Raw genomic sequence first — 26,642 nt, 5'->3', positions numbered from 1 at the left:
GTGAGAGCTTGTGTGCCTGTGGTAGAATGGGTGCCTGGGTGCATGAGTGAGAGCTTGTGTGTGTGTGGTGGAATGGGTGCGTGAGTGAGAGCTTGTGTGCCTGTGGTAGAATGGGTGCCTGGGTGCATGAGTGAGAGCTTGTGTGTGTGTGGTGGAATGGGTGCGTGAGTGAGAGCTTGTGTGCCTGTGGTAGAATGAGTGCGTGAGTGAGAGCTTGTGTGCCTGTGGTAGAATGAGTGCGTGAGTGAGAGCTGGTGTGTGTGTGTGGTAGAATGGGTGTCTGGGTGCGTGAGTGGGAGCTTTGTGTGTGTGTGCGTGTGTTAGAATGGGTGCCTGGGTGCATGAGTGAGAGCTTGTGTGTGTGGTACAATGGGTGCATGAGTGGCAGTGTGTGTGGTTGTAAGTGACAGAGTATGTGTGAGATTGTATGTAAGTGAGAGAGCATGTGTGTGATTGAGAGAGACTGGTCAGGGAGGTGACTGGTGTGTGTATGTGTGTGTGTGTGTGTGTGTGAGAGAGAGAGACTGGTCAGGGAGGTGACTGGTGTGTGTGTGTGTGTGTGAGGAAGAGATACTAGTCTGTATGAGACAGAGGCTGGTTGTGGGCCTTAAGGAAGAGGACTGTGAGGACATAGCTTTAGCAGCCACTGCTGCTTCTGGTGAGTGCTATTGGTCTGCAAGGGAAAGGAGTAGGAGAGTTGCTGGAGAGGGTAAGTAAAGGCAGCTTTTTAAGTTTATTTTTCTTGATTGACTGCCATTTTAATTATTGGGTATTATGTGATGTGTCTGCTGTTTTGAAATATTTTGATATTTAGTCAATTTTTATTAATTTTTATAAGTTTTTAATTGTTGGATGTTATTCTGTTCATCAGCTGTTTTGTAACATTTATTAGTATAGTTTTACAATTATTTCTAAGTGGGTATCTATAAAAGCTTGGCTTGCTCTGTTTTCCCATTAGGAGGTGTATTAGTGTTTAGGGCCTGGTTAAATATTTGTAGTGGTAAATTACTGTCTTTTCATAAGGAGGGGTATTGTGCCTGCCAGTATAAAGAGTTTGTTTTGCTTTTACTGAGATGTCATCAGATCCAGAATATCTTTTTTTGTATGGTGAGCTGCACGGATAATGCCCTAGTTCTGCTCTGTACCCATTTTTGGGGGTCGACGTGGTTCCTGAGGATGCAGAATGTATATTTACATTTTGTCCCGTGATGGTCACATGTTCAGTGTGTCACGCACTTGAGAACCATCTGTCAGGTGTGTCCCGGCCGAAAAAAGGTTGAGAACCACTGCTCTAGAGTAAAGGCAAGATAGGGGAGATATGATAGACACATTCAAATATCTCAAAGGTTTCCATGCATAGGAGGTGAGCCTTATTTAATGGAAAGGAGGGTCTAGAATAAGGGGTCATGCGATGAGGTTGAAAGGTGGTAGATTCAGGAGTAATCTTTGGAAATATTTATTTATAGCGGGGATGGTAGATGCATTGAACAGCCTCCCAGTGGAAGTGGTGAGGAAAAAACTGTATCTGAATTCAAGAAAGCATGGGATAAATAAAGGGGATCTTTAAGTAAGTGATGAAAATTATAATTCAAAATTAATTAGATGGATGGGCATGTTTCTATATATGTCTTAGGTCATTAGACAGGGCTAATATTTTTTAGTCTCATAGACCAGTCTGAAACTGGACTGGAAGGGATCATAATGGCCATCCTCTTACATGAAATCAAGGAATTGAATATTTGTGACTTTTCATGCAGCTTACCTAGAAAAGAATTATTGCCGATTTGGTGTATAGTTCAATTTATCTGATTTAAGGCTGGTTTCTTTCAATAAAGGTTGCAATGGAATCATACCCTCTGCCAAAGAACTATTGACCAGTTTGGTTGCAACTCTGTTCCACTGGTTTTTGGCAGCCTCTTCTAAAATGGAAGGGTAGGGATTAACAATACTAGTAGTAAGTGTCTTTAGCTTCCTTCTGGCTCAGCTGATGAAATTGATCCACTTCTGGGAAGCTGAGATAAGGGTTAGAACAAGATGAAATAGTGTCTAACACACTACTCTCCATATTGAGATTTGAGAACACTGCATAAAAAAAATTAGCCTTAGAGTCTGAGTTAAATAATACTTTTCTAACGTGTTGACAGACTCAGGACCAGTGGGTTATGCACCCCTGCCAGCAGATGGAGATAGAGGAAACTGACATCACAGTATATATATTCCTGCAGTGACATCAGCCTGCCAGTATTCTCCGTCTCCAGTAGTTGGTGGACATGTATCTCCTTACTGAGAATTACTTCAAATTTTAGGAGTATTTTATTAAGCAAAGAAGGAAAGCCCCACTCTCCTGCAGTGATACCAAATGGTCACTCCCCCAGCTGAGAATTCCTGAGGAGATTTCAATGGTCCCTCAGATGTGTGAGAGAGCATCTGCATTTTCCGAAAATGGATGCAGCTTGTCTGTGCCGTCTCTTAAGTGGACGACTATCCCCTAGGAGGGAAGAGATGTCTTGAAGGACGTCCATGATAGGAGGATTGAGGCCATCAATGTAAGTTATCAGATTCTTTCAGAAATTCCACTGTCATTAATAACAAAATCAGAATTTTCTAAGAATCCTGTTACATCAAAAGATTAATCATTCTGAACTCCCTCTTTTGATTTAGAGGGAGAAAACAAAAAGCTTTAATAATGGAAGGAAAAGATTGTTTGGAGAGACCAAGGAGTTCCTGAAAGAATCTCCCTAGCATCTCTGTAAGAAGTTTAATAGAACACCTGGGAAAATTCAAAAATCTCAAATTACATCATCTAAGAAAATTACCTAAATTTTCCAATCTTCTAAGTAAAATAAGATTATCACTCATTATATTGCTCAGCAAACCCATGTGGGTAAGGCTCCTAATTTTTGGTGGGTCAGGTCCATTGGGACTAAGGGAGGTCAACACCTCCGAAGGAACGGAACCATTGGGTCCAAGTTCATTGGCTGAAACATCCTGAGGGAGAGGGTCCTAACAGAACCTTTCCTCGTCTTACCCATTAGTGGAAGAAATCAATGAAAAACTTGCGTTGGAGATCAAACTGTAAAAGCGAGATAAAGAGTGCGCCCCCTTTGGCGCATGGCTTCGGCGTGCCTCTGCGCGCCTTGTTTCAAGTCCTAGGGAGATGTTGTCATGAAGGGGAATGCCCTCTCTTGGCAACTTGATGGTAATTGACGTGAAGGAGGAGCCAGGTGAACACAGGCGCTTGCTCTTGTGGTGCGCCGCTGCGTTCCTTGCTTTAAGTCCCATGGAGATGAGGTCACAAAGGAGAACTCCCTCTCCCTGTGACTTGATGGTAATTGAAGCAAAGGAGGCTCCAGATGAAAGGACGCCTCACAGGTGAACACAGACACTTTCTCCTGCCCAGTTCAAGATATTTTAAAGTTGCAGCTGGGAAGTTTATCCATTTTACAAAGCATTTCAGAATTGACAAGCAGGTGTCATCAAAAGCAGCTTTTGGAAACTAGAATAATGCAGGCAGTGGTTAATTTCAATATTGGTGAAATGAAGGTGGCATAACTTTTGAAAGCTTGTCCCAAGTATGTCGGGCTGAATCAAAAGGCATTGCCTATAACTTGCCTGACCTTTACTTCTAGTAAACTCCTATTGTCAAGGCAAGTCCTTTTTTGATAAGTTCACACATTAAAGTGTGATCTTTGTTTTATCTTGCACAGGTGCAGTATAACCTGTTAACTCCTCCTATGGTTGGTATGAGTGGGGCTCAAGAAAATGGAAGGCGAACCTCAGCACCTCTGTATGACGGCTTTAAGGAGGTGGAAGAGAATTGGACAAAACACTCTTCAGCAGGTGAGTGGGGGAAACATGATTTGGGAGAGATACAATTGTGTTTAGGGGACAAGCTGGCAGTACTGTTCTGGTCTAGAGTAGGGGGAAAGAGAATGGCTGCAGGAGTGTATTTATGCAGGGGTCTTGATAGTTGACGCTACTCATCTCAGTCTTGTAGCTCAGAGGCTTGCTGTCTTGTCATCTTACTTAGGAGCTTCCTACCTCTTGCCCCCACCTCTGCATACACTTTTCAGTTGGCCTGTTATGTACCCCTTTTCCACCATCTTTTGCATGTCCCTCTTGGCTACCTGCTACTATTTAGTTAGGCCTTATAGATTCCAAGGGCAATGGGGGGTAGAAGTGTAGTGTTGGCTCTTAGACCTTGAATCTGCCTTCTATTTTCAGCATGGATGACGACGAAGTAATTTGAGTTGGGGAAGGAAAGGGAGTGGTGGTAGAGGAGGTGATGTTTTGCTCTTGTGCAGCCTGTATTTTTTTTTTTACATCTGAAGATCCTGGAGGATTAATATACAAGAATTTTGAACATGTGCAGAAATAATGGACATGTGAATTTGTATTTATTTATAAGGACAAATGTTTGAGTAATAAGTATATTTTCACTGTATAAAACAGGCGAGAACAAACTTATTTATTTTTTTTGCGCAAGGCCACATTAATGGCTCTTGCTTGCACCTTTGCCTGGCATGGATGCCATTGCCTGGCATGGATGTCCCTTTTACAGAGCTGTGGTTGAGTAGTGAAAAGAGGTCCTCTTGTTGGGGCAAGGGTTGGAGACCAAAGCGAGTCTTCTGGAAAAAGAGAACCAAAAGAAACACTAAATACACAACTGCTTCCTCATCCAGTCAGACCAATCCACACCAACGCGTTATGCATGCCAGCCAGTAGATGGAAACAGATCAACAGGCTTGTTGATGTCACTTCTTATATACTACAAAAACAGAATCTCTAAGAAAATTACATGCCAGGTGGTAGTCAATCGATACACAACCTACTACCATGTAACTATCACACCTCAAAGTTCACAAAAGTGATATTTAAATAGTGATAACCTCATACTGGGCGTGATCGTAAGTGCTGTCGCATATTTAACTCAGTCATTCTTTATAATCACTGGTCATTCGTTTCTTTTTTTTCTTTTTCTTGTGTGTGCAATTCATACTAATAAAACGTAATTTTTGTGTGCAAAAACCTTTATGCTGCCATTTCTCTAGAGCAATGTTTATCAATTTCGAGAGAAAACCTTCAAAGTGATTCTCAAACATTAATAAAGTTCATGAACTTACTTTCACGACATTTGTAAGTTATTGAAAATCCACTTAGCTGTATTGTAAGATCGAAAAATAATTCATTCCCTGCGTGTTCTTTCAAAGGAAAGTGCAAATGTAGTCTATCGCCCAGATTCCATCGAAGCTTCATGAACTGAATGCCCGACATGGTCCGTGTTTCAGATAAATACTTTCTTCATGGGGCAAGTCAATTATTAATACATGTCTGTTTGGCTCTTTTCTTCTGTTTTCCGGTTACATACTGCCATGTTGACACCAGCCTGCCAGGATTCTATGTCTAAGCAGATGGTGGACACCTATTCTGTGCTGTGGACTCAGGTCTGACAGGAAAAGATTATTGGAGCTTCTGAGGTGACAGACTAGATCTTCCCTCTCTTAGTTGAACAAGGTCCTTGGGCTTTCCAAATGTAATTGCCAATGCAACTCCAGAGATGACAGCCCGTTGCTCACTCCCTCTATTGTCTTGGATCAGGAGGATTTGGTCCAAGTTCTCTCCTCCCCACCTCCCTGACTTCTCCTCCCAACCCCTCATGAAGCTACTCTGGCTGCCACCTCCTCTCTACTTCCTTATACTGCAGCTGTGCCTTTAATTTTCCTGCTGTGTCTGGAACAATTACTTTTTTTTTTTTTTCAGTTAAGCCACAGGAGTTGTTTCAGGGGATGCCCTGCTTCAGTGGTGGCTGACCACAGCAGGGTGGGGGACTGTTTTTATGGATTTCAAGGAAGCTGGTTGGATGTCTTTCGGGCGGTCCGTCTCCAGATTTGGGAATCTTTGGGGTGGGGGACCGTATTTGCAGCATCGTAGGTAGCAAAGACAAAATGTTGCCACCTGGAGAATGCAGATGCCTGCCATATAAGGAGAGTACAGGCCAGAGGTGCTTTAAAGATTCACCAGGAATGTTCAGTGGCCCACAGGGATATGAAGACTTGTGATTTTTTTGGTAGCAGGGGTTCCGGCTCAGCTAGTCCTGTGGACATAGGTGGAAGCAATTCCTTGGTGTCCCTGGAGGCATTGTCGGCCATGTCGCTGTCACATGGCATGGAGCAGGAGGATGGGCCTCTTCTGTCCTGAGTACCTGCAGAGTTTTGCACCTTTGCCCCACAGTTGAATGCAGCAGCTCCTATCTCCTCGTCGATGGACATGGCCTCCTTGCCCTGGATATTTTTTTTTTTTTTTTTAAGGGCCTGTAGGTGTTTCGCATGAGTCAGGCAGGACACATTGGACTAGTTCTTCCTCTTCTTTTCACATCTTCAGGGAGGAAGCATGCCAAGGATTCCTTGGATGGATTTAAGGACTTTCCTCCAGGAAATGGTGAGGACTTAGAAGAAGTTGAAATTCCTCCTGAGAGTGAGGGCCGTATATCTGTTCTGTGTTTTCCATAGGGATGAGTTACCGTTCCTCATTTCCTAGTCCCCATGCCCAACATTCATGGTCCCCCATGGTAGAAAGATTGTCTCCCTTCCCAGGCAACTATGTGCAATGGTGGTATGACTCAAGTCCTCCTAGATTGGATTCAGCATCCTTCGGAGGCAGCCATGGTTCTCACAGGACAAGCAGGATGGTAGTCCTCACAAATGGGTGACATCGAGGATGGAGCCCTGTACGGAAAACTTTTCTGTCAAAGTTTCAACAAGCTTTGACTGACACTGGCACACTGGGTGCACTGAGCATGCCCAGCCTGCAATTATCCCTGTGAGCCACAGGTGTCTCCCTCAGTCTTCTTTTTTCCGCTCTGCAGTCAGCATAGCGGTTGGAGCTCTGTGAGGATTTTTTAACTAATTACCTCATGGAAACACTTAACTTTTCACTTCAAAAAACACTTTTCCCTGCACAGGTCTCCCTCCGCGTACGTTTTTACGACGCTCGGTGAGTACTAATTCTTATTTTTCGGTCGGTTCCTGTCACTATCTTAAGGCTGTTAACTGACTGAAGCCTTCCCTTCCCCCATTTTTCAGTTAGCTTTAAACAGCTTGCGAGTATCTCTGTGACACTCTGCTTGCTTATGCTAGTGGGGTAGGGATTTTTTCCTTAACTTAGGACCTCTGTAGCTTCAAGTCCTTCGTTCCCTGGTACCCTCACGCAGTCGATACCCTATCGCTACACCGGGACCCGCCTAAACCGCCCTGGGCTTTTATATGTCATCAGCGCCCCTCCCCCCACGGTGCCCTGATGCCTTTATCCATGTTTTTTGCTTTTCAGTGCTACCAGGCTTTTTCCTCCTACGCACTGTTTTTTTCCTTGGGCTTCCTCGGTGCCGTCCCTACCCGGATGCATGCCATTGACGCACACGCTGTTAGTCACTGCCATGCATACTCGGGTCGCCGCCACCGCTGCCCGAGACACTTTTTAACGATCCCAGGGTCACTTCATCGATGCCACCCCCCCCTTTTGGGGATGCCATCGATGCCCCATCCTCCCCACCGATGTCCAGCCCTTTCCATCGGGGGGCATCGGTGCCACATCGATTCGTCGGTGGGCATCGATGCCGGATGGTCCCCATCGGTGGACATCGGTGCCGGATGGTCCCCATCGATGGACATCGGTGCCGGATGGCTTGTCCGTCGATGGCATTGGTGCCGGATGGCCGTCCGTCGATGGCATCGGTGCCGGGTCCTTTTGCATCGATGGACACCGATGCCCAGGTGTTTCATCCATGGGCATCTATGTTAGAATGCATCCATCGAGGGCAGTCGATGCCAGGCTGCTCCCATCGGTGAAATTCGATGCCCAGGTGGATCCCATCGGTGGATATCCATGCCGGCTCGATTCCGTGGATGGGCGTTGATGCCAATGCCAGCCTTATGGCTGGCATCGATGCCCATGCCGATTCCAGGACTGGCGTTGATGCCGGGATGGAATTCATCGACTGGGAGATCCATGCCATCGATTCCATACGTGTCCATATCGATGCCACCGACACACGTGTCTGGGGCACCGATGCCATGTACACTTGGAAATCTGAGTCTGTCCAAATCGATACCGTCAACGTCTGTGGCCCTATAGTTGATGCCCGTGGCCATGCCACAAACGGCATAAATGCCCGCCTCCATGCATCGATGCCCTCGACACCTCCGTTTTCCTTCGGTGTCCTTGACGCCCTATTGATTCGACTCAGTCGATGCCGGTATCTTTTTCAATAACGGCAATGTTTTTCGATTATTCGATTCCACATCGTTTCAAAGATACCTATGCCACTGCTGTCAGTGCCCGTCACTGTCATCATTCTCCTGGCCAGTCATCGACGATTTTTCATACCCATTTTGATGATATCCTCGAAGCCCCTTAGGTTGCCTTCAATATCGTCAATACCGACATAGCACCGCCACATAATACCCTCGCCTCCTCACATTGCTCCACGCTTTGGGTTCTTTTTTAAGCCCCGTATTAGCTTAAGACACTCCATTGTGTCAGGAGCAGAGCAGGCGTGCTGACAGTTCGTCATCGATCGCCTTCCAGGACAACGAGGGCTTCCATCTCGGCGCTGGGGAAAGACCGGGCCAAGCACCGTGGCACCCATCATCGCCGACATCGTGATCGTCCGCCGCTGACGCCATCCAGCACATCGGTGCCATCCTTCTCCAGGCTGGACAACGCTCGGGCAGAGCGACATCACCACTGCCATCAGCACTGTTCCTACAGTTTTGGCAGTCCTTGGTGATCCAGAACTTCCGGATCCAGGTCCGACAGCTTCTGCATTGGCGTCACGACACATCGAGCCGCTGTGACGAGGGAGGGAACATGAGTTCCGTTAGGGCTCCTCTGTTCCTGGCGTGCCCCACCGTCAAGTGGTGTGGGACTATGGCCATCTGTTACACTTAGCAGTCTAAACGCCACTCACGCCTGGCCTGTCTCCTCTGTACCTGTGTCACCATACCGGGTTTCAGAGCGAGATGGACGTTTACGTCCCCGGCCTTACCCTCGAGGACTCCGGAGACCGTCGGGGTCAACAATCTTCACCGGCTCGTCTTGCGGCGATCCACGTCGGATGGTAAGTACCCGCTGCGGCGGCATTCCCATAGAGTTGTGTTCTCCCATTCGGACCGTGGTTCGAAAAGTTCTGGGTCATGTGCCTTTTAGAACTGTATTAGTGTCACATATCACTATGTTAGCTATGTTAGCCACAATATCAGGAGAACCCCTCTATCTTCTTGGGATTGCAGCAGGGCTTCTTCTCTTGTCAGTAACAAGTCCCTGTGCCGACCAATGCTCTGACTCTTGGTTCCCTCCCAACCAAGGTCCAGCTGCATTGGCTGATCTGCTAAACATGAGATTCAGCAACCATTGCCCCATGTACAAGTCCACCTTGAGGCCTGGCCACAGGTCTCAGTGTCTCCTTGTACAGCATACAGAAATGCGGGTACCACTTACCGCTCACACACCTGCAGGAGCCTACATGATATCCTCCATTGGGACACCTCCTGGTCTCCCATCTGGTCAGATATCAGAGCGGCCACCCCACCTTGTACCAAAGTCCCGGTACACTCCCCCAGGCGCTACGAAGTGCAGAGGGGAGAAGGGAGGGGGGTTGGGGAGTTTTAATTGCACTATTCTTTCTTTTAACAGAAAATAGTTACTCTCCGCACATCCTGGACCTAAGAAAATCCAACTTTCTTTAGACGTCACAGGTACAATGGTATCTTTGGTTACCATCACTCCATACTGCAGTAAGTACATTATTTTAATGTTTCTATGTGCTTTATGGTGAGTCAACATTACAACCCCAAGCTCTGCCGCCGGCACCAGCTTCGGTAAGTGAACTGTCTCTTGCATCACTGTTGGTGAATGCTGTTTTCTCTGCGGAGTGTAACATCATTCACTTTCCTTTCAGTACATGCAAAGAGCTCTCACTTTTTTCAGGACTCACTATACATTTACTAACTGGGATTACTGTCACTGCCATAAATCCCTTCTGTAACACTTCTGGACACCACAGTCTTAAGACCCTCTTGTCCAGCATGCGCACAGACATTCTGATACATTGTTATATGTCCCTGCGCATATTTTCCATAACCTCAGCCTTTCAACTTTTCATGGTTGGGCTATGGGGTTTCTTCCCACTATGCATTTTTTCTCATAATTCAAAACTGCTATGGGTTATATTCAGTGACATTCTATACTCAATGGACCTAAGTGGTTTCATTGCTTTCGTCCCTGATTCTTATCCCAGTTCGAACTAGGACCTAGTCTCCTTCGACTCATGCTCGCAATTCCTTAGGGTTATAAAGTTTCTCCTGAAAGCTGTCAACCCATTATGCATCTATTGCACTCCAGCATAGTTTCTCATAAACTTCCTGGACGTTGCACCCATGAGTTATGCCCTTATGCCTTCCAATACTGCTTTTGCAACAATTCTTTGTGCATACAGACAGACAGCATAGGGACAATGTGCTTTCCAACTCATAAGCACGCACAACCTCTTAGCTGCTCTGCTAGACAGCTGCGCAGCTCTACCCTTGGCCCTTGTTCACTTCATGCGTCTTTGGGCCACATATCTAAGAGATTTAATGAACGCTCTATCTGACCTTCTCCACGTAGGTTCTATCCTCTCGAATGGTCTCAATTACATGTGTACAGGGCAAATCTTTTAACGCTGAGTTTAACTAAACTTTCCTCTGCGTCTGCATCATTCCATACGATGCACAGGTTCTGCTCCCTACACATGTTTCCTATGCGTTCCCTTAGATGCCTTTTCTTCCATCAAAGGCCTCTTCAATATATCTCTTCTGCTGCCTCTCGTAGCCAGCATTCTTCTAATGTTGAACTGGGATGGGGTTCAGTATTCTTTTCCCCACTCCCTGACTGAGATCAGTATGCTTCCCATACTTCTCAATCCATCATATCAGTAACCTTTTATTCCCTCACCAGTCAGTCCCAAATCATAGACTTACTGATGTTCTTAGGTTCTGGTAGCGTCACAAAACCTTCTAAACATAAATCTTGCCGTTTAATATGGCAGGCTTTACCTCCTGACGCTAAAAAAAAAAAAAAAAAAAAAAAAAAAAAGAGGTATTACCCCTTTTACTTTTCCACCATTTTTTCTTACTCCCTCGGATTCTGTTCTCCAGACATCCTCCACATAGATACACCTTTCTCTTAGGAGGTGTATCGTTTTGGGAGTTGGGTTCCCGTTTTCGGTAATCCTCTCTGAGTCGGCTTACCATGGATTATCCACTGATCAAGCCGCCTCTATTTCTCTAATCACGGAATGAACATATATATTCTCCTTATAAGTCTCATACATTCTACGTTTGAGCCTTTCCATTCCTCTCTTCCACAGTTTGGCAAGGGAACTTCTTTCCCTCTTAATGTCATTCCTGCCAGCAGGGTCCGTGAGTTATGCACTCTTTCCATACTCACCTGACTCCGTTCCTCTGCCACTGAGTAGTTCTACGCATTCAACTTTCTATCCTTTTCAGGTAGATGTTGTATCTCCGTTCCTCAGGAAATACTCTATTAATTTTTCCTAACCTCTCTCTCTCGCCCTAGGGAGAGACTGGGTTTTCCACATTCATGGACAGTAATGCTGCGCTTACATTCTATCTACATTGCACTGCATTCCATGTGAATTCCACTTGACTCTTTCCTTCATGCAAGGGTCAAGCTGCTACTTCCAGTGGCCACACAGACCTAATCCTTCTGATTAAGTGGTCTATATTTCCTTTCCTACCAACAAGCAGACATTTCACTACAACACTGTGGGTATCCACATACTGTTGTGTCCGTCTTAGCCTTAACAGCTTCCCTTTGGTTACTGCTGCTTGTACTTTTTTATCAGGTTGCAGCCTGGAGTCCTCTCCATACCTTCGCAGCCTATTATTGCTTACATTTGACTAGCCGGCATGCTCCATGTTTGGCCAGTCCGCCTACTCTTACTTTTTTCAATTCACTACCCAACATCCTTCCACGAACCCATTATGGTGTTGCGGATGCCCTCCGTTCCCATTTCCACCTCAGTTGTTACGCCTTTGCGCATCTGCGGTGTATCTGGTGCATTCCCGGGCATCCTCAGCTCGGTACTCACCCATTTGTGAGGACTACCATCCTGCTTGTCCTGTGAGAAAGCAAATGTTGCTTACCTGATGTAACAGGTGTTCTCACAGGACAGCAGGATGTTAGTCCTCACGAAACCCGCCCGCCACCCCGCGGAGTTGGGTCTGTATACTTTTATTTTAGTTTCGCTTGCGCTTTTTAGCTATAAGACGAGACTGAGGGAGACACCTGTGGCTCACAGGGATAATTGCAGGCTGGGCATGCTCAGTGCACCCAGTGTGCCAGTGTCAGTCAAAGCTTGTTGAAACTTTGACAGAAAAGTTTTCCGTACAGGGCTCCATCCTCGATGTCACCCATTTGTGAGGACTAACATCCTGCTGTCCTGTGAGAACACCTGTTACATCAGGTAAGCAACATTTGCTTTATCTTCCCCATGGGTAACAGTGTTCTGAGGGGGGAGATCTTCAATCTATAGCTCCTAGATAAATTCACAGATGGTGAGTCTCACATGGGTGGAAGCTTAAGCTACTGTCTCCCACCGACATCTGTTGAGCAGTGACGCGGTCCTCCTTGCACATCACCTCCAGGTTCCACCACCTGGATGTCCAGGCCTGAGAGGATGCAGCTTTTGCGAGGGTGGTGCTAACCGGACCGCGGGCAGCTTCTGTCCCATTTGGGAGTAGCTTTTGTACATCCCATTGGTCCTGAGTCTAGCTGGCTACACGCCAGGAAATGGAGAAATTACTTGCCTGATAATTTTGTTTTTCTTAGTGTAGACGGATGAACTCAGCATCTCGCCCACGGTTGCCCAGGAGAGGCGCCAAGCAATCTCCTATGAGGTGGACCTTGATTCCATGTGATTACGGGTAAGCTGTTGCCCTACCCCTAGTTCAGGGTATCTATAGTATTACTTGGATTCAGTGCTTATGATGTTTGGGTACAGTTACAGTCTCCATTTTTTAATCAAGTTGTATCCAGATTCTTATCAAGTTCTCCAATAATATGTCTTCAGTCTCTTTTTGAAGAGAATACTGAATGGCTGAGGTCACTGCAGGGGCTTATCTAAGGTGACGTCAGCTTTGAAACCTGACTCCGTCTCCATCTGCTAGCAGGGGAACACAACCCATTTGGTCCTGAGTCCATCCGTCTACACTAAGGAAAAGAAAATTATCAGGTAAGTAATTTCTCCAATTTTCTCAGTGGAAAAGGGTAAACGGTGGAGTGCCTCAGGGATCTGTACTTGTACCGGTGCTTTTCGATATATTTATAAATGATCTGGAAAGGAATATGACAAGTGAGGTGATATAAAATTATTCAGTAGTTAAATCACAAGCAGATTGTGATAAATTGCAGGAGACCCCTGTGAGACTGGAAGATTGGGCATCCAAATGGCAGACAAGTGTAAAGTGATGCATATAGGGAAAAATAATCCATGCTGTAGTTGTTAAACAATGTTAGATTCCATATTAGGAACTACCATCCAGGAAAAAGATCTAGGCGTCATAGTGGATAACACATTGAAATCGTTGGCTCAGTGTGCTGCAGCAGTCAAAAAAGCAAACAATGTTAGGAATTATTAGGAAGGAAATTTTGAATAGTGGAAAATGTCATAATGCCTCTGTATCGCTCCACGGTAAGACCACACCTTGAATACTGTGTACAATTCTGGTCGTTGCATCTCAAAAAAGATATAGTTGCGATCGAGAAGGTACAGAGAAGGGAGACCAAAATGATAAAGGGGATGGAACAGCTCCCCTATGAGGAAAGGCTAAAGAGGTTAGGGCTGTTCAGCTTGGAGAAGAGATGGCTAAGGGTGGGATATGGTAGAGGTCTAGAAAATTGGATAATAGAAAGACTTGGAGGGACTCTGTGAAGTTAGCAAGTAGCACTTCGAATTTTTTTTTTTCACTGAATGCACAATAAAGCTCTGGAATTTGTTGTTAGAGGATGTGGTTGGTGCAGTTAGGGTAGCTGGGTTCAAAAAGGTTTGGATAAGTTCATGGAGGAGAAGTTCGTTAACTGCTATTAATCAAGTTGTCTTAGAGAATAGCCACTGCTATTACTGGCATTAGTAGCATGGGATCCACTTAGTGTTTGGGTACTTGGCAGGTTTTTATGGCCTGGATTGGACATTGTTGGAAACAGGATGCTGGGCTTGATGGACCCATGGTCTGACCCAGTATGGCAACTTCTTATGTTCTTATACTTGGCATGCTGCGTCACAGCAAATCTTGGAATCGTTTTCTCTGGGTGGTTGAACACCACTCAGGAAGACTTCCCTGTTGCCCTCAGTATGGGCTTTGGGGATAATAGTATTGTTGTTTCGATGAGCCACAAGTTTTGAGGCTCTGTCTCTCCCTTGAAAAAAGGTTAGAAGCATAATGCTATTTATTTTAGGTCTTCCAGAAAGGGCTGTGAGTTTTCCTATTCTTCAGGTCTTTGTGTAAAATGGCAGATTTCTATAGCATTCTCCAGGGATTAGTATCAGATATTTCTCACATATGTTATCTTGGATCCATTTCTGATAGGTACCTGCTTTTCAAGGAGTAGGAAAGGCCACCTTAGCCAGGGATGCACTCTGGTTCCTTTGTAGTCAGACGATGGACTACTTAAGGCGAATCTGAGCAGGAAAGCCATTCAGCCACAGCTAGTATTGTGAAGTTTTGGATCTCCCAGGGGCTGAATGCTGATTATTCTGAATAGTAATTAATCCTTTTTGGTCTCTGGTGTATGTTGAAGCTCTCTGGTATCCAAAGAAGAAAGTGGACTTATGTCTTTGAACTTCAAGGAATGAAGGCCTTATTCTCAGTTTCCAGACTTCTGTTTCCATGTCCACCTTCTGCAGGTCCTAGGCAAGGGATCTAATTGTATACCTTGGGCGTAGACCCACGTGCATCTTTTCAGTTCATACTCCTGAAGGATATCCAGTAGTCCCTGTGGCTGCAAGGCTACTTTTGATCTCTTGAAAGGTTAGAAGGAGCCTAAATAGGTAGCTTTTTATCGTTGTCTCCTGCCAGGAATGGATTTGCAGTCTTCATGTTTCACATGATAGGCATAAGCTTTATAGGTTAGGAGGGAGTTATAATCTGAGGCAGCTAAAGCGGGGACAGGAGTCCTAGTGGAAAGCCAACAGATCCAGATCTCGTGGAAGGCTAGAGACAGTCTAGTGCTGCAGAAATCTGGCCTCTAACTCAGGGAAAAAGACAGCTTGGGTGTTGGTGATCAAGGTAATGCCATTAGCTGAATTGAACAAACAGAAGGAGTCTAGTAGCCTTCAGGTACCCTGGTAAGTGGTTCACATTTGGTGTGGGATGGAGTTCCTCTCTTGTACCTGTAGCAACTCATACGGCCAACACCATCGTCATACAGAAAAATATTTTGAGCCGAAACTCTTGAGAGCCTGAAGTGTAAGGACTGACAGAACTGGCCTCTGCCCTGCTAGCTGTCAGGTGGGACACTAGAGCGATTGGATTTCAGCTCAGCCCAGCAAAGCTCCAGTCTCCTGCATGTGTTCCCACCAAAAGCCTGGATTTTCCCTAGACTGAGTTCTGAAAGTGAAAGCAGGTGTGTTCCTTCACCCATCACCAGAGAGTTCTTCCCTAGATGATCCCATCCATTCTCTTTTACAACTTTGGCTGTTGACAGGACCAGGTTACATAGTGAGGATACTTAGTGTCAGGGGTTAAAGTTGTGTGAAAGATGCCAGTTTAGGGTGGAGAGACAGTATTTCCCTTTGAGGAATCCATTCCATCAATCTTGCCTTTCTGTCGAAGATGTAATTCCAAGTCTCATAGAAGATAGACAGGCTGTGGCTTTCTGCAAGGGAAACAATTCAAGAAACTTTCTGCTCTCTCAAATGGGATTCTTGCTTCAAAGAAGATCTATTTGAATTGGAATCTGAACTTAATTTTGAAGGGATCTAGCCTCACTTCCTCTCAAGCCCCATAGGGCATGTTTGCATCTTGTTGAAGTTAGTCTGTAATTTTAAAGGAAAGGGTATCTCTGTGCCCAATACTCTCTCACTTCTGTCGGCGTTGGGCGTTTCTCACTTATGACTGTGAGAAAATTCAGTGATGTAGGCCAGAACAGGGACTGCCTTTCTCAATCTGTTTTTTCGTGGATCAAAGAAATCAAGGAAATAAGTGCTTTGGCCTTCAAGCAAGAGTTTGCAGGGGTGTGAAGCCCATTCAACAAGGATGTAGGACTCCTAGTAAGCAAATTCAGAACCTGTCTTTCTAGACAATATTGGCAGGGCAGTGCCCTCATTTTCATGGTATCTCTGCTGTAAGCACCTCATGGGTGTGCAGGCCAGGAAAGGCTGTGTCTTTGCAGGAGTCCTTAGAGCCATTGTGGCTTCCTCCTGCCTGGTCTGGATGGAGCTTGGGTATGTCCCACTTATTTGGATTGTTTGGCATAGACAATAAGGAAGGTGATGTTTTAAACTTACCTATTAAATTCATTTTCCTTTAGATCTGCCAGATCAGTCCAGATGCCACCCAGAGAAACTGCACCAATCAAGGACTCTAAGCCTGATAGGTTCAGAAAACTTAGTGAGTTTACTGTTGCCCTCTCTGAAGGTAATTGGCCTAATCATGTCTGGACTGGTCTGGCAGAACTAAAGCAAATTAACAGGTAAATATAAATTTCACTTTTGAGCATAAATGCAGGCTACAGGACCCTCCTCTCTGCATCACGAACTCCAGCTTCGTGATGCAGAGATGAACATTGGTCAATAGGACCAATAGATGAACATTGGTCAATAGGAGCTTCGTCATCTCTGACTAGGAGTCGATTTTGGGTTAAGCATAACTTGGGATTTGCATGGAATAGTGCTAATGTGTATGCATGTATTTTGTGCACAAAATAATTGAGAATAAAGTTCTGCACAAAAAATGTTTGCACAACAGCTCTCATGTTGTGCATACAGCCCAGTGCACCTTTACTATTTTGGAGCTCAAAAGAAGCATAGCTCTCAAAAACTAGTCTTATGTATTAAGTTAGTTCAGTTAAAAGGTATCATTTACCTCAGGTCAAAAGCGTTTAGCCAGCTAAGTTGGGGGCATTCCAGGGTCATTACTGGGAGGATTTGAGTTAGCTGGCTAAGCTGTCCGGCTAACTCCCGTATTCAAAGTTAGCTGATTAAGTTAACCAGCTAAGGGGGTTGTTTTCTAACCCTATCGCACACGAAAAGGGACTTTTCGCACTCGATAGCTAGATCGGGGTGGAGTCAGGGCGGCGTTGGCACCGGAAGAGGAGGAGTATGGGCGTCGTCGGGGCAGACGCTGCAGAAACTTCGCTGCCAGCAATAAGGTAAGACTCCTTATCGCTGCCAGTAGCGCGCCCAATAGCACCACCTTTCATGATGGCGCTATTGGGTGCGAAAGCCGGCAGTGATAACACCACGGTGGTGCGATCGCTGCCGGCTTTCGCAGGCCTGCCCCCCAGTTCGCCCCCCCCTCCCCCGTTACCGTGCGATTCACAAAGTCCTGCGATTTTTAGAAAATCCAGGCCTAAGTTTGGTCGGGCCAAAGAACTACCCTAAAGTTATCCAGCAGTGTTCAGTAGTGCAGTACATATTCAAGTGTTCGAACATGACAATCACAAAAATTTACTTATAGTTCATGTAATTCAGCATCTCAAAATACAGAAACTCTTGTGTTTATTATTTGAAAAAATTAAGAAAAAAATCAATACACATACCTTAAATTCTCTTGATTCTATTTCCAGAACTCTTTATTTCTGCATATGTTGCAATATTGCATGTAGCTCTCTGTACCAGAGAGCTTTACAACAAATTATACGTACAGCAACGCTCTGTCTCAAAAAGCTTACATTTCTGTGGGTACCTGTGGTAATGGGAAATAAAGTGGCTTGCTTAAGGTTACATAGAATGTCTGTGAGAGAACCAGGAATTGAACCCAGGTCCAACCTAATCACTAGCGCTGTCCTCACTCTCTAAAAGTGTATTCATATTGATAACCGTTGCCAAGCATGAAAATATGATCACATCTATTCTGTATGTTTATACTAATTTTAATGCTTGTGTCACAGACAGTGTGCTGCAGCCACGCTTCTATAGCATCTTATCCCTAGAAGCATCTGAAGACGATATGAACCGCCTGGACAACACGGTACCTTCTATGTTTATTTATTTGTTTAAAAATGTTTGTATACTGCTTTTACAATTGGAAATTAATCAAAACGGTTAACAAAATTAAAAACATACATAATCTAATTTTAAGACAAATTATAATAGCTAAAAAACTTATAAAACAAATGCAAAGGCTCAAACAATCAAAATACAAACATCATGCCTTCAAAAAAATGCAAAATGAAGAGATATTGAGAGAAGATATAAATGAGTAAGCATAGAGGAGCTAAAGAATGATGGTTTAAGATTGCTTTCTGGAACAGGTAGGTTTTTAACGTTTTCTTGAATTGTGTTGATGATATGAGACATAAGGAGTCAGGCAATGAATTCCACAAAATGGGGCCTGCTACCGAGAAAGCTCTTTTTCGAGTTAGTTCTAATCTAGCAAGTTTGACCGTGGGTATTTCTAGATAGTTTTTAGAGAAGGATCTTAGTTGTCTAGTTGGTTTGTTGTATATACGAAGAGTTTATATATGAATTTCATTCTCCTTTGTATATTGAATTTTGTTGCAAATTACTGAAGTTTCTGAGAATTGTGTTAAATGCTGATATCACTGGTTAGTCTGAATAATAACGCATGACATTTTTAAGAAAATTAATATTTCCTAGCATGTAGACAGATGGACTGAAGACCATTGGGAATGCTCCCCTGCCAGCAGATGGAGGCGGAGTCAGATTTCAAAGCTGACGACACCCTAGATCAGTGATGGCGAACTCCAGTCCTTGAGTGCCACAAACAGGCCAGCTTTTCAGGATATCCACAATGAATATGCATGTTATAGATTTGCATACAACGGAAGCAGTGCGCGCAAATTTTTCTCATTCATATTCATTGTAGAAAACCTGAAAACCTGGCCTGTTTGTGGCACTATGTCCCTCCACTCCTCAACAGAAGACCACATACTGGGTAAATTATTCTGTTAAAGGTTCAGCTTCTGCATGCATTTGTGCAAATACTACACAATGTACAGCTGATGAACCGCAACCAGAGTGCTAAGCATGGGTCCCTGGAAGACCTTTTATCCAAATATATCTAACACTTTAGGGTCCTTCCCAGCAGGCATGTTAGAGTGATCATGAGTGCGCTTTACATGCTTCACCACAGATTCCACCAAGCGGTGCATTAGCTGAACAACCCTAATCCCTGGGAAGGCCTGCACCCTCCACTATATGTGAAGCTTTCGTATCACCAAAAGGAATATCAGCATCTGCCACTTCATCTCTAAATCCTTGAGAAATCTATATACCGGAAAGGATGTAAAGTCTGCTGAGGGGTTGAAGAAACTGAAAATGCCCAAAGATGTGTGCACTCAGATCTTCCTCCATCCTGATATCAATGGACAGAATATCACAAGGTTTTCCAGAATGGAAGTATTATGGGGTAATTCTAGTAAGGGGTCTGAGTGGATCCCTGCTTTATCTTCTTCCTCCCAACCATAGGGCACGCTGAACCGTTACTGTAAACCATTGTGATCTTCTTTTGGAATGATGGTATATAAAACATCAAAATAAAATAAAAAATAAGACAAGGCCATCGCGGAAAGATTAAACGATTTCTTTGCTCTGGTGTTTACTGAAGAGGATGTTGGCGAGATACCTGTTCCAGAGAAGGTTTTCATGGGTGATGATTCAGATCAATTGTACCAAATCACGATGAACCTGGAAGATGTGGTAGGCCTGATTGACAAACTGAAGAGTAGTAAATCACCTGGACCAGATAGTACAAACCCCATGGTTCTGAAAGAACTAAAAAATGAAATTTGAGACCTGTTTCAATTAATTTGTAACCTATCATTAAAATCATCTGATGTACCTGAAGATTGGAAGATGGCCAATGGTAACCCCTTATATTTAAAAAGGGATCCAGGGGTGATCCGGGAAACTATAGACCGGTGAGCCTGACTTCGGTGCTGGGAAAATCGTGGAAACTGTTATAAAGAATAAAATCGCAAAACATTCAGATAGACATGGTTTGATGGGACATAGCCAACATAGATTACCCAAGGAAAGTCTTGCCTCAGAAATCTCCTATATTTTTTTGAAGGGGTGAATAAACATGGACAAAGGTGAATCAGTAGATGTTGTATATTTGGATTGGTGGGGTCTAAATTGCCTGTTTCAGTAGTTGCTCTTCGATGCAGCTTTCAGCTTGGGACTCCACATGCTTTATGGCTAATTCATCCTTGCTTGTTGACAGAGAAGGCATGTTTTCTTATATGCAAATTGTTCTCCATAGACCGCAGGATACATTAGCCATACTTAATACCTTCCTGCCTCCTGGAGAGTCCATTACCTTGAAAAAGTTTAAACTCTGGAAGAGTATTGGCTTGCAAGACTTTAACTGAGCTCTGAGAGCTGGGTCCAGGTCAACCCTGTCAGATGGTCACCCATGTGTTATGGCTATTTTATCCTACTGTTTTTGGAGAATCCTGTTTACAAGTAATCAAATTTGCTCTCCATGCAGGTTACCTTATTACTGCCTTAGAAACACAATGCAGTCACACTAGTATTGTTTTGGGCTAAAACTGTTGCTCTGTTTGTTACTCCAGTGCTTTATTACTATGCTCCTGCCACTAGGGATTGTCCATGTTAATTGAATATTTTTTCCTACTTAGGTTTGTGAAGTTCTTTTCTCAAGGGCTGTGAAGTATGATGACCTTTATGCTGCTCTGACTTCTCTCCTCTCTGCTGGATCTCAGTTTGATGCACTCAGAAGAAAGGAAAACAAAAGCATCACACCACTGGTAATTCTGAATGCTGTTTGCATCTATTGGCAATGATTTTCCTCTTCCTCCAACTAGACCAGTTCAGACGTATGGGTTCTTCTAGGACAAGCAGGATGATAGTCCTCACACATGGGTTTACATAATCGGATGGAGCCCGGCATGGAACTTTGATCTCACAGATTCTAGAGCTTTCAGCCTGCCCTTCTGAGCATGTGCAGCTGTAGTGATAACCCTGCTCCTTAGGCAGAGTCCCTTAGTGCATGATACAGCTAATTCACCAGGGGAGGCGGGAAGGTTTCGTGAAGACTAACATCAAGTGTCATACAGAGGAGTATATCATATATAACAAAATCATAATATGCAAATTCAGGGTTGTTTTTACTTAAACCAATTAATATACAGTTCCCATTTTATTACATTTCTCCAGCCTATCCATGTCTCAAAGCTATAAGGTGACCGAAAAAATAAATATCATGCAATCTCTTACTGACTACCTCCAGGGATAGACAAAAAATTTTCCTTCAGTAAGTTGCCAAGGATAACCTATCTGCTAGCACGATTTGAAGTAGTAAACCTTGACTCAATCCTGGTAATTCAAGAACTGGAATACTCAGTAAAATGTATCTGGGATATTTGGGAATGTCTTGATAAGATTCATTAAGAGAATAACTAATTATATTTTCCCCAAAATTTGTCACTTTAGAACATTCCCACCAAATATGAAACGTTGACCCCAAGGCACCACATGGCCTCCAACAATCTGGGGCAACAGTATACATTTTGTGAAGTCTTTCTGGAGTCAAATACCAGCAGGTCAAAACTTTTTATCCATTTTGTAGAAGAAGCGATGAAATGGAATTTTTACCTACTGAAATAAAGCAAAGATCCCAGATTTTCTTTTCCATTGTTATTCCAAGATCAGCTTCCCAAGAAATTGTGCTTAGGTTAGTTAGGTTTTGTTTTAAGCATTATCCCCTTAATTTTTCCATTACTATCGCACAACCCTTCCATAAAAGATTTACCTTTAGAAAGCCCGGAACAAACTTGCTTAGATTTCATATAATGACATACCTGCATGTAAGGATATAGATTTTTATGAATAAGATTATATTTGTCTCTAAGCACTGCAAAATCAACAGATGAATTGTTAACCTAGAGATGCTCCAAGGACCTTAAACCTAAATTTTCCCATGTTAGTAAATTGATGGAGTTAAGTCCATGCGGGAGTCTCTATTAAAAGTACAAAGGGGGTCTTAATGAAAGCTTCTCTTTGCCTCACCATAGACTCTTTCCATCTATCCTAAATCTTAATTGTAAGTTGAGTGTATGGAGAAATATGTGCTGGTAATTCTCTGGATTTCCTGGGCAACCAAAATTGTGATTTAATTGGAGCATTCCCCACAATAGCCTGCTCCACATCCAACCAGGGTTTAGAGTTACTTCTCAAAATGCTAGTCTACAGTGACCCTCATTTGAGCCGCCACATATTTTGAAATTGGGCACCTCTAGGATCCTTACAAATTTAGACAAATATAGGTCCTTTTAAGCCATTCTCAGAGGTCGTCTTTTCCAGATAAAGCTAAAGACCCATTTCTGCAATTTTTTAAGAAAAGCGTTGGAGATAAAAACAGGTAATGTTTGGAAGAGATAGGATAGCCTAGGAAGAACATTCATTTTAATGTTAGCTATCCTTCCAAGCCAAGAAAGATTATATTGTTCCCATATATAGAGATCTTGGAAAATATTGGCGACCACTGAAGGATAATTCAGCAGAAACAAATTCTCCGGATCAGAGCAAAGTTGTACTCCCAAATATTTCAAGTTCTCGTGCCCATTTAAATGAGATGTTTCCTAGTGTGTAGACAGGAGGACTCAGGACCAGTGGGTTTATGCTCACCTGCCAGCAAGCTGATGTGACGCTTTGCCGGTGTTGGGGCGCCATTATGAGTTCGGGTGCTGCATTTTTGGTCTAGCCACCACTCCCAGAACATTCTCCAAGATTATGGAGGTCATAGCGGCAGCCTTGTGAAAAGAAGGAATCTTGGTGCACCAGTATTCGGACGACTGGCTGATGTGAGTCAGGTCTTGGGAAGAGAGCTGCCTGGTGACACGAGGTGATCTCCTTAATGCAAGACTCGAATGGGTGGTGAACCTCATCAAACCATCCCAGTCATTGGAGTATCTGGGGGTCCGGTTTGACACAGGACAGGACAGAGTTTTCCTACCGGAAGTTTGGATCCATGTCTCACGTGCGTCTGTTGATGAACACCATTCGCCCGATGGTATGGTCCTACCTACACGTTCTCGGCTTGATGGCAGCTTCCTTGGAAGTGGTGCCATGGGCCAAGGGCACATATGCATCCTCTTCAGCACTCTCCTCTATCTCGTTGGAACCCGCAGTCTCAGGATTATGCGGTTCGGCTCTACTTGCTAATGGAAATCTGCTCCCACCGCCAGTGGTGGTTGCAGGAGAATCATCTGAGAAAAGGGAGTTCCCTTGTCCTCTCCGGCCTGGTTGGTACTCACGACAGATGCGAGTGTCCATGGTTGGAGTGCTCACTGGAGTTAACGGCCTAGGGGTGCTGGAATGCCGAAGAGTCCCGCTGGAACATCAATCGTCTGGAGTCCCGAGCGGAATGGCTGGCATGCTTGCAGTTCAGTCGCTGGCTGCAGAATCAAGCAGTTTGCGTGATGTCAGACAATGCGACGACGGTGGCCTATATCAATCGCCAGGGAGGAACCAAGAGCCAGCAAGGGTCGCAGGAAATAGACCAGCTGAAGGAATGGGAGGAGGGGTTATCTGCAGATGATCTCGGCCTCTCGCATTGCAGGAAAAGACAACAGCTGACTTTTCTCAGCAGGAAGAGTCTGGACCCCAGGAGAGTGTGTGGTGTCAGCCGAGTCATTTCTGTGGATCGCTAGGGCCTTCCGTTCCTAGACCTGCTGGCGACTTCTCGAAATGTGAAGGTTCCTTGATTCTACAGTTGCAGGAGAGATCCGTGGTCCCTGGGAATAGATGTTCTCGTACAGGTCTGGCCGGAAGACAGATTGCTTTATGCCTTTACTCCATGGCCCTTGCTGGGCAGGATAATTCGCAAGATCGAAGGGCATAGGGGGCTAGTTCTCTTGGTGGCGCCGGACCGGCCCAGGTGTCTGTGGTATGTGGATTTGTGACATTTTCCATCGCATATGGATCTGCTACAGCAGGGACTGGTTCTTCACAAGGTCAGACTCTGTTCTGTCTTACGGTTTGGCCCTTGAGAGGGCTCACCTGGTAAAGCGTGTTTGTTTCTCTGTGGTGATTGCCACTTTACTCTGTGCTCGCAAGTTCTCCACTTCTTGGCTTATGTGTGGGTTTGGAGAGTTTTTGAGGCCTGGTGTGAGGAGCCAGGATGGTCTTCCTTGTTCAGTTAAGATCCTCTCATTCTGGATTTTTTACAGGATGGATTGAATAAGGGCTTGGCCTTCAATTCATTGAAGGTGCAGATCGCGGCTCTTGCCTGTATCAGAGGCTTGGTGAATGGTGTTTCTTTGTCTCATCCTGATGTGGCCCATTTTTTTTGAAAGGAGTGAAGCACTGATTGTTCCCTCCTGGTTAAGATTTGCTTGGGCATATCCCATGTGAACCGACTGGTGGGGTAAGGAAGGAAAAATGTGGTTCTTACCTGTTAATTTTCTTTCCTCGAGTCCAGCCATGCCAGGGACCCACTTAGAATTATATTTAGCCTTTTCATTGGAAGAATTGTTTTTGTTTTTGTTCCCTATAACTTTTGGGGATTTAATAGTGGTTATTTGACTCTTAGTTGAGAGGGTCCATCGTCAGTCGGTGACAATTCTGAAATTGATCCCCCTACTCACAGGGGAAAGATGTTTTTGCGTTGTTACAGAACTACCTGAGAATTGCAATCTGCCTGGCATCCTATATAAGACAGGTCAGCAATCTAGTTCTGTCAGTTTCCTAGAAGTGAATTTTCCCTTTTTTACTTTGCTGTAAGCTGCTTTTGGTTCATATTTTATGAAGAAGAGAGGTCTAAGTGTAAGTATAATGTTAAAGTGAACTAACACAGCAGCCACGGTACTTTGTTTGTTTGATAAGGAGAAATTGACATCTATGTCTTGTGTGTAAGTATTGATCTTTGTTTTGTTTTTTTTTCTTCAGGAAGCCTGTGCTCTTCAATACTACTTCTTAATACTCTGGAGGATTTTGGGCATTTTGCCTCCATCCAAGAATTACATGAATCAGCTGGAAATGAATACACCTGATATGAATGAGTGTGAAATCCTGCATACTCTGCGCTGGTCTTCTCGCTTACGAATTAACTCCTATGTCCAGTGGATAAAGGTATGAGCTAAGAAGGAGGTTGATGTCCTAGCTTATTAATTTAATGTAAAATAGATGATTTCTTAAAGTAGGCAACACCTTTTATAAGAGAAATAAATTGACATGTCACATAAGTAAGGCTAGGATATTGATATCTGAGGAGTGTACAGTTCTGTCTTTGAGGGCCACAAAGTGTCAGTTTTCAGGATACCCTAATAAATGTTTGTTTGCATTTCTATACAATGGAGACAGCGCATACAAATAACAGCTGCATATTTAGTAGGGCTATCCTGAAAATCAGATTGCTTCCCTTGAGGTCTGGAGCCGGACACTGCAGTGATATAGTCCTCTCTGAATGCATTGAAATCCATAGGAAAGGCAAGAAAAATGTTGCTTATTGAAGGTACTCCAAGGAATTAAGGTTATTTGTACTATAAATACATTGCTTTTTGTATTGCAATCATTGAAAGAAATGGATTAATGTTCTGGGGATTAAATTTCCTGTGGATCAGTACTGGGCATTTTTTTTTTCCTTCCTTCCTTATGCGAAAGGAGCAGCAACTTGTTTGATTTCCCATCTTTTGAACTATAAGTTCCCTGTACGTAGCAGGATCAGTCCAGACCGCTGGGTTGTGTCTCCCTTCCAGCAGATGGAGTCAGAGAAAAAAGCTGAAAGGCACCCCTCTTACACTGGTATGCCACCTGCGTTCCTTCAGTATTTCTCTGACTCCAGTGGAGCATCAACTTGTTTGATTTCCCATCTTGTGAACTATAAGATTTGTTGAACAATCTCCTTAATCCTTTCTGAATGCTTACTCTCCCCCCCCCCCCAGTCTATTTAATTCACTGGTTTACAGTTTTGCCCATGCAGTGAGTCAGATTCATAGTGAGCTGGACCTCTGAGAACCACATTTGAGTATTTTCTTGTAATACTCATCTAAATATTTTTACTTTGTTTTTAATGCATTCTTGCATGAAATATAGCAAGAACACCTTATGGGGAAATTGTGTCCCTCTGTCTGGAATTTGAGAGTGGAATGGTAATTGCAGTGATCAGGTTTTGTTTTTGTTTTTGGTTTTTTTTTTTGCTGATTAGGCAGACGCTGCCAGGTCTATAAGAATGTCACTGCCACACGTGAATGCTCTTAGTAGGAGTATACTTTTTATGCTTGTAAAATAAAAATTTCCTGGCTTAAAAGAAACCCTGAAGAGGAATATATTTATTATATCTATTTTTATCTATATCTGTATATTTTTATCTATCTCTCTCTATATATATAATTTTTTTTTTCTAGACCGCTTATCAGCAGTTTTAAGTGTCTTACAA

At 44.0% G+C, this 26,642-nt stretch overlaps 1 protein-coding gene across 1 annotated transcript in view; it reads left to right on the top strand.

The window, feature by feature from the left end:
• UBR4 (ubiquitin protein ligase E3 component n-recognin 4) overlaps window positions 1–26,642 on the top strand; it is a 351,227-nt gene that overhangs the window by 59,213 nt on the left and 265,372 nt on the right. The window contains 4 exon segments of the mRNA XM_029579045.1: window positions 3,708–3,840; window positions 18,169–18,248; window positions 20,884–21,012; window positions 25,154–25,336. Coding sequence (XP_029434905.1) covers window positions 3,708–3,840; window positions 18,169–18,248; window positions 20,884–21,012; window positions 25,154–25,336 — 525 coding nt within the window.

Source organism: Rhinatrema bivittatum, chromosome 15 (genome assembly GCF_901001135.1).
Source record: "Rhinatrema bivittatum chromosome 15, aRhiBiv1.1, whole genome shotgun sequence".
NCBI lineage: Eukaryota > Metazoa > Chordata > Amphibia > Gymnophiona > Rhinatrematidae > Rhinatrema > Rhinatrema bivittatum.
This window is presented reverse-complemented; position numbering and strand designations above follow the sequence as displayed.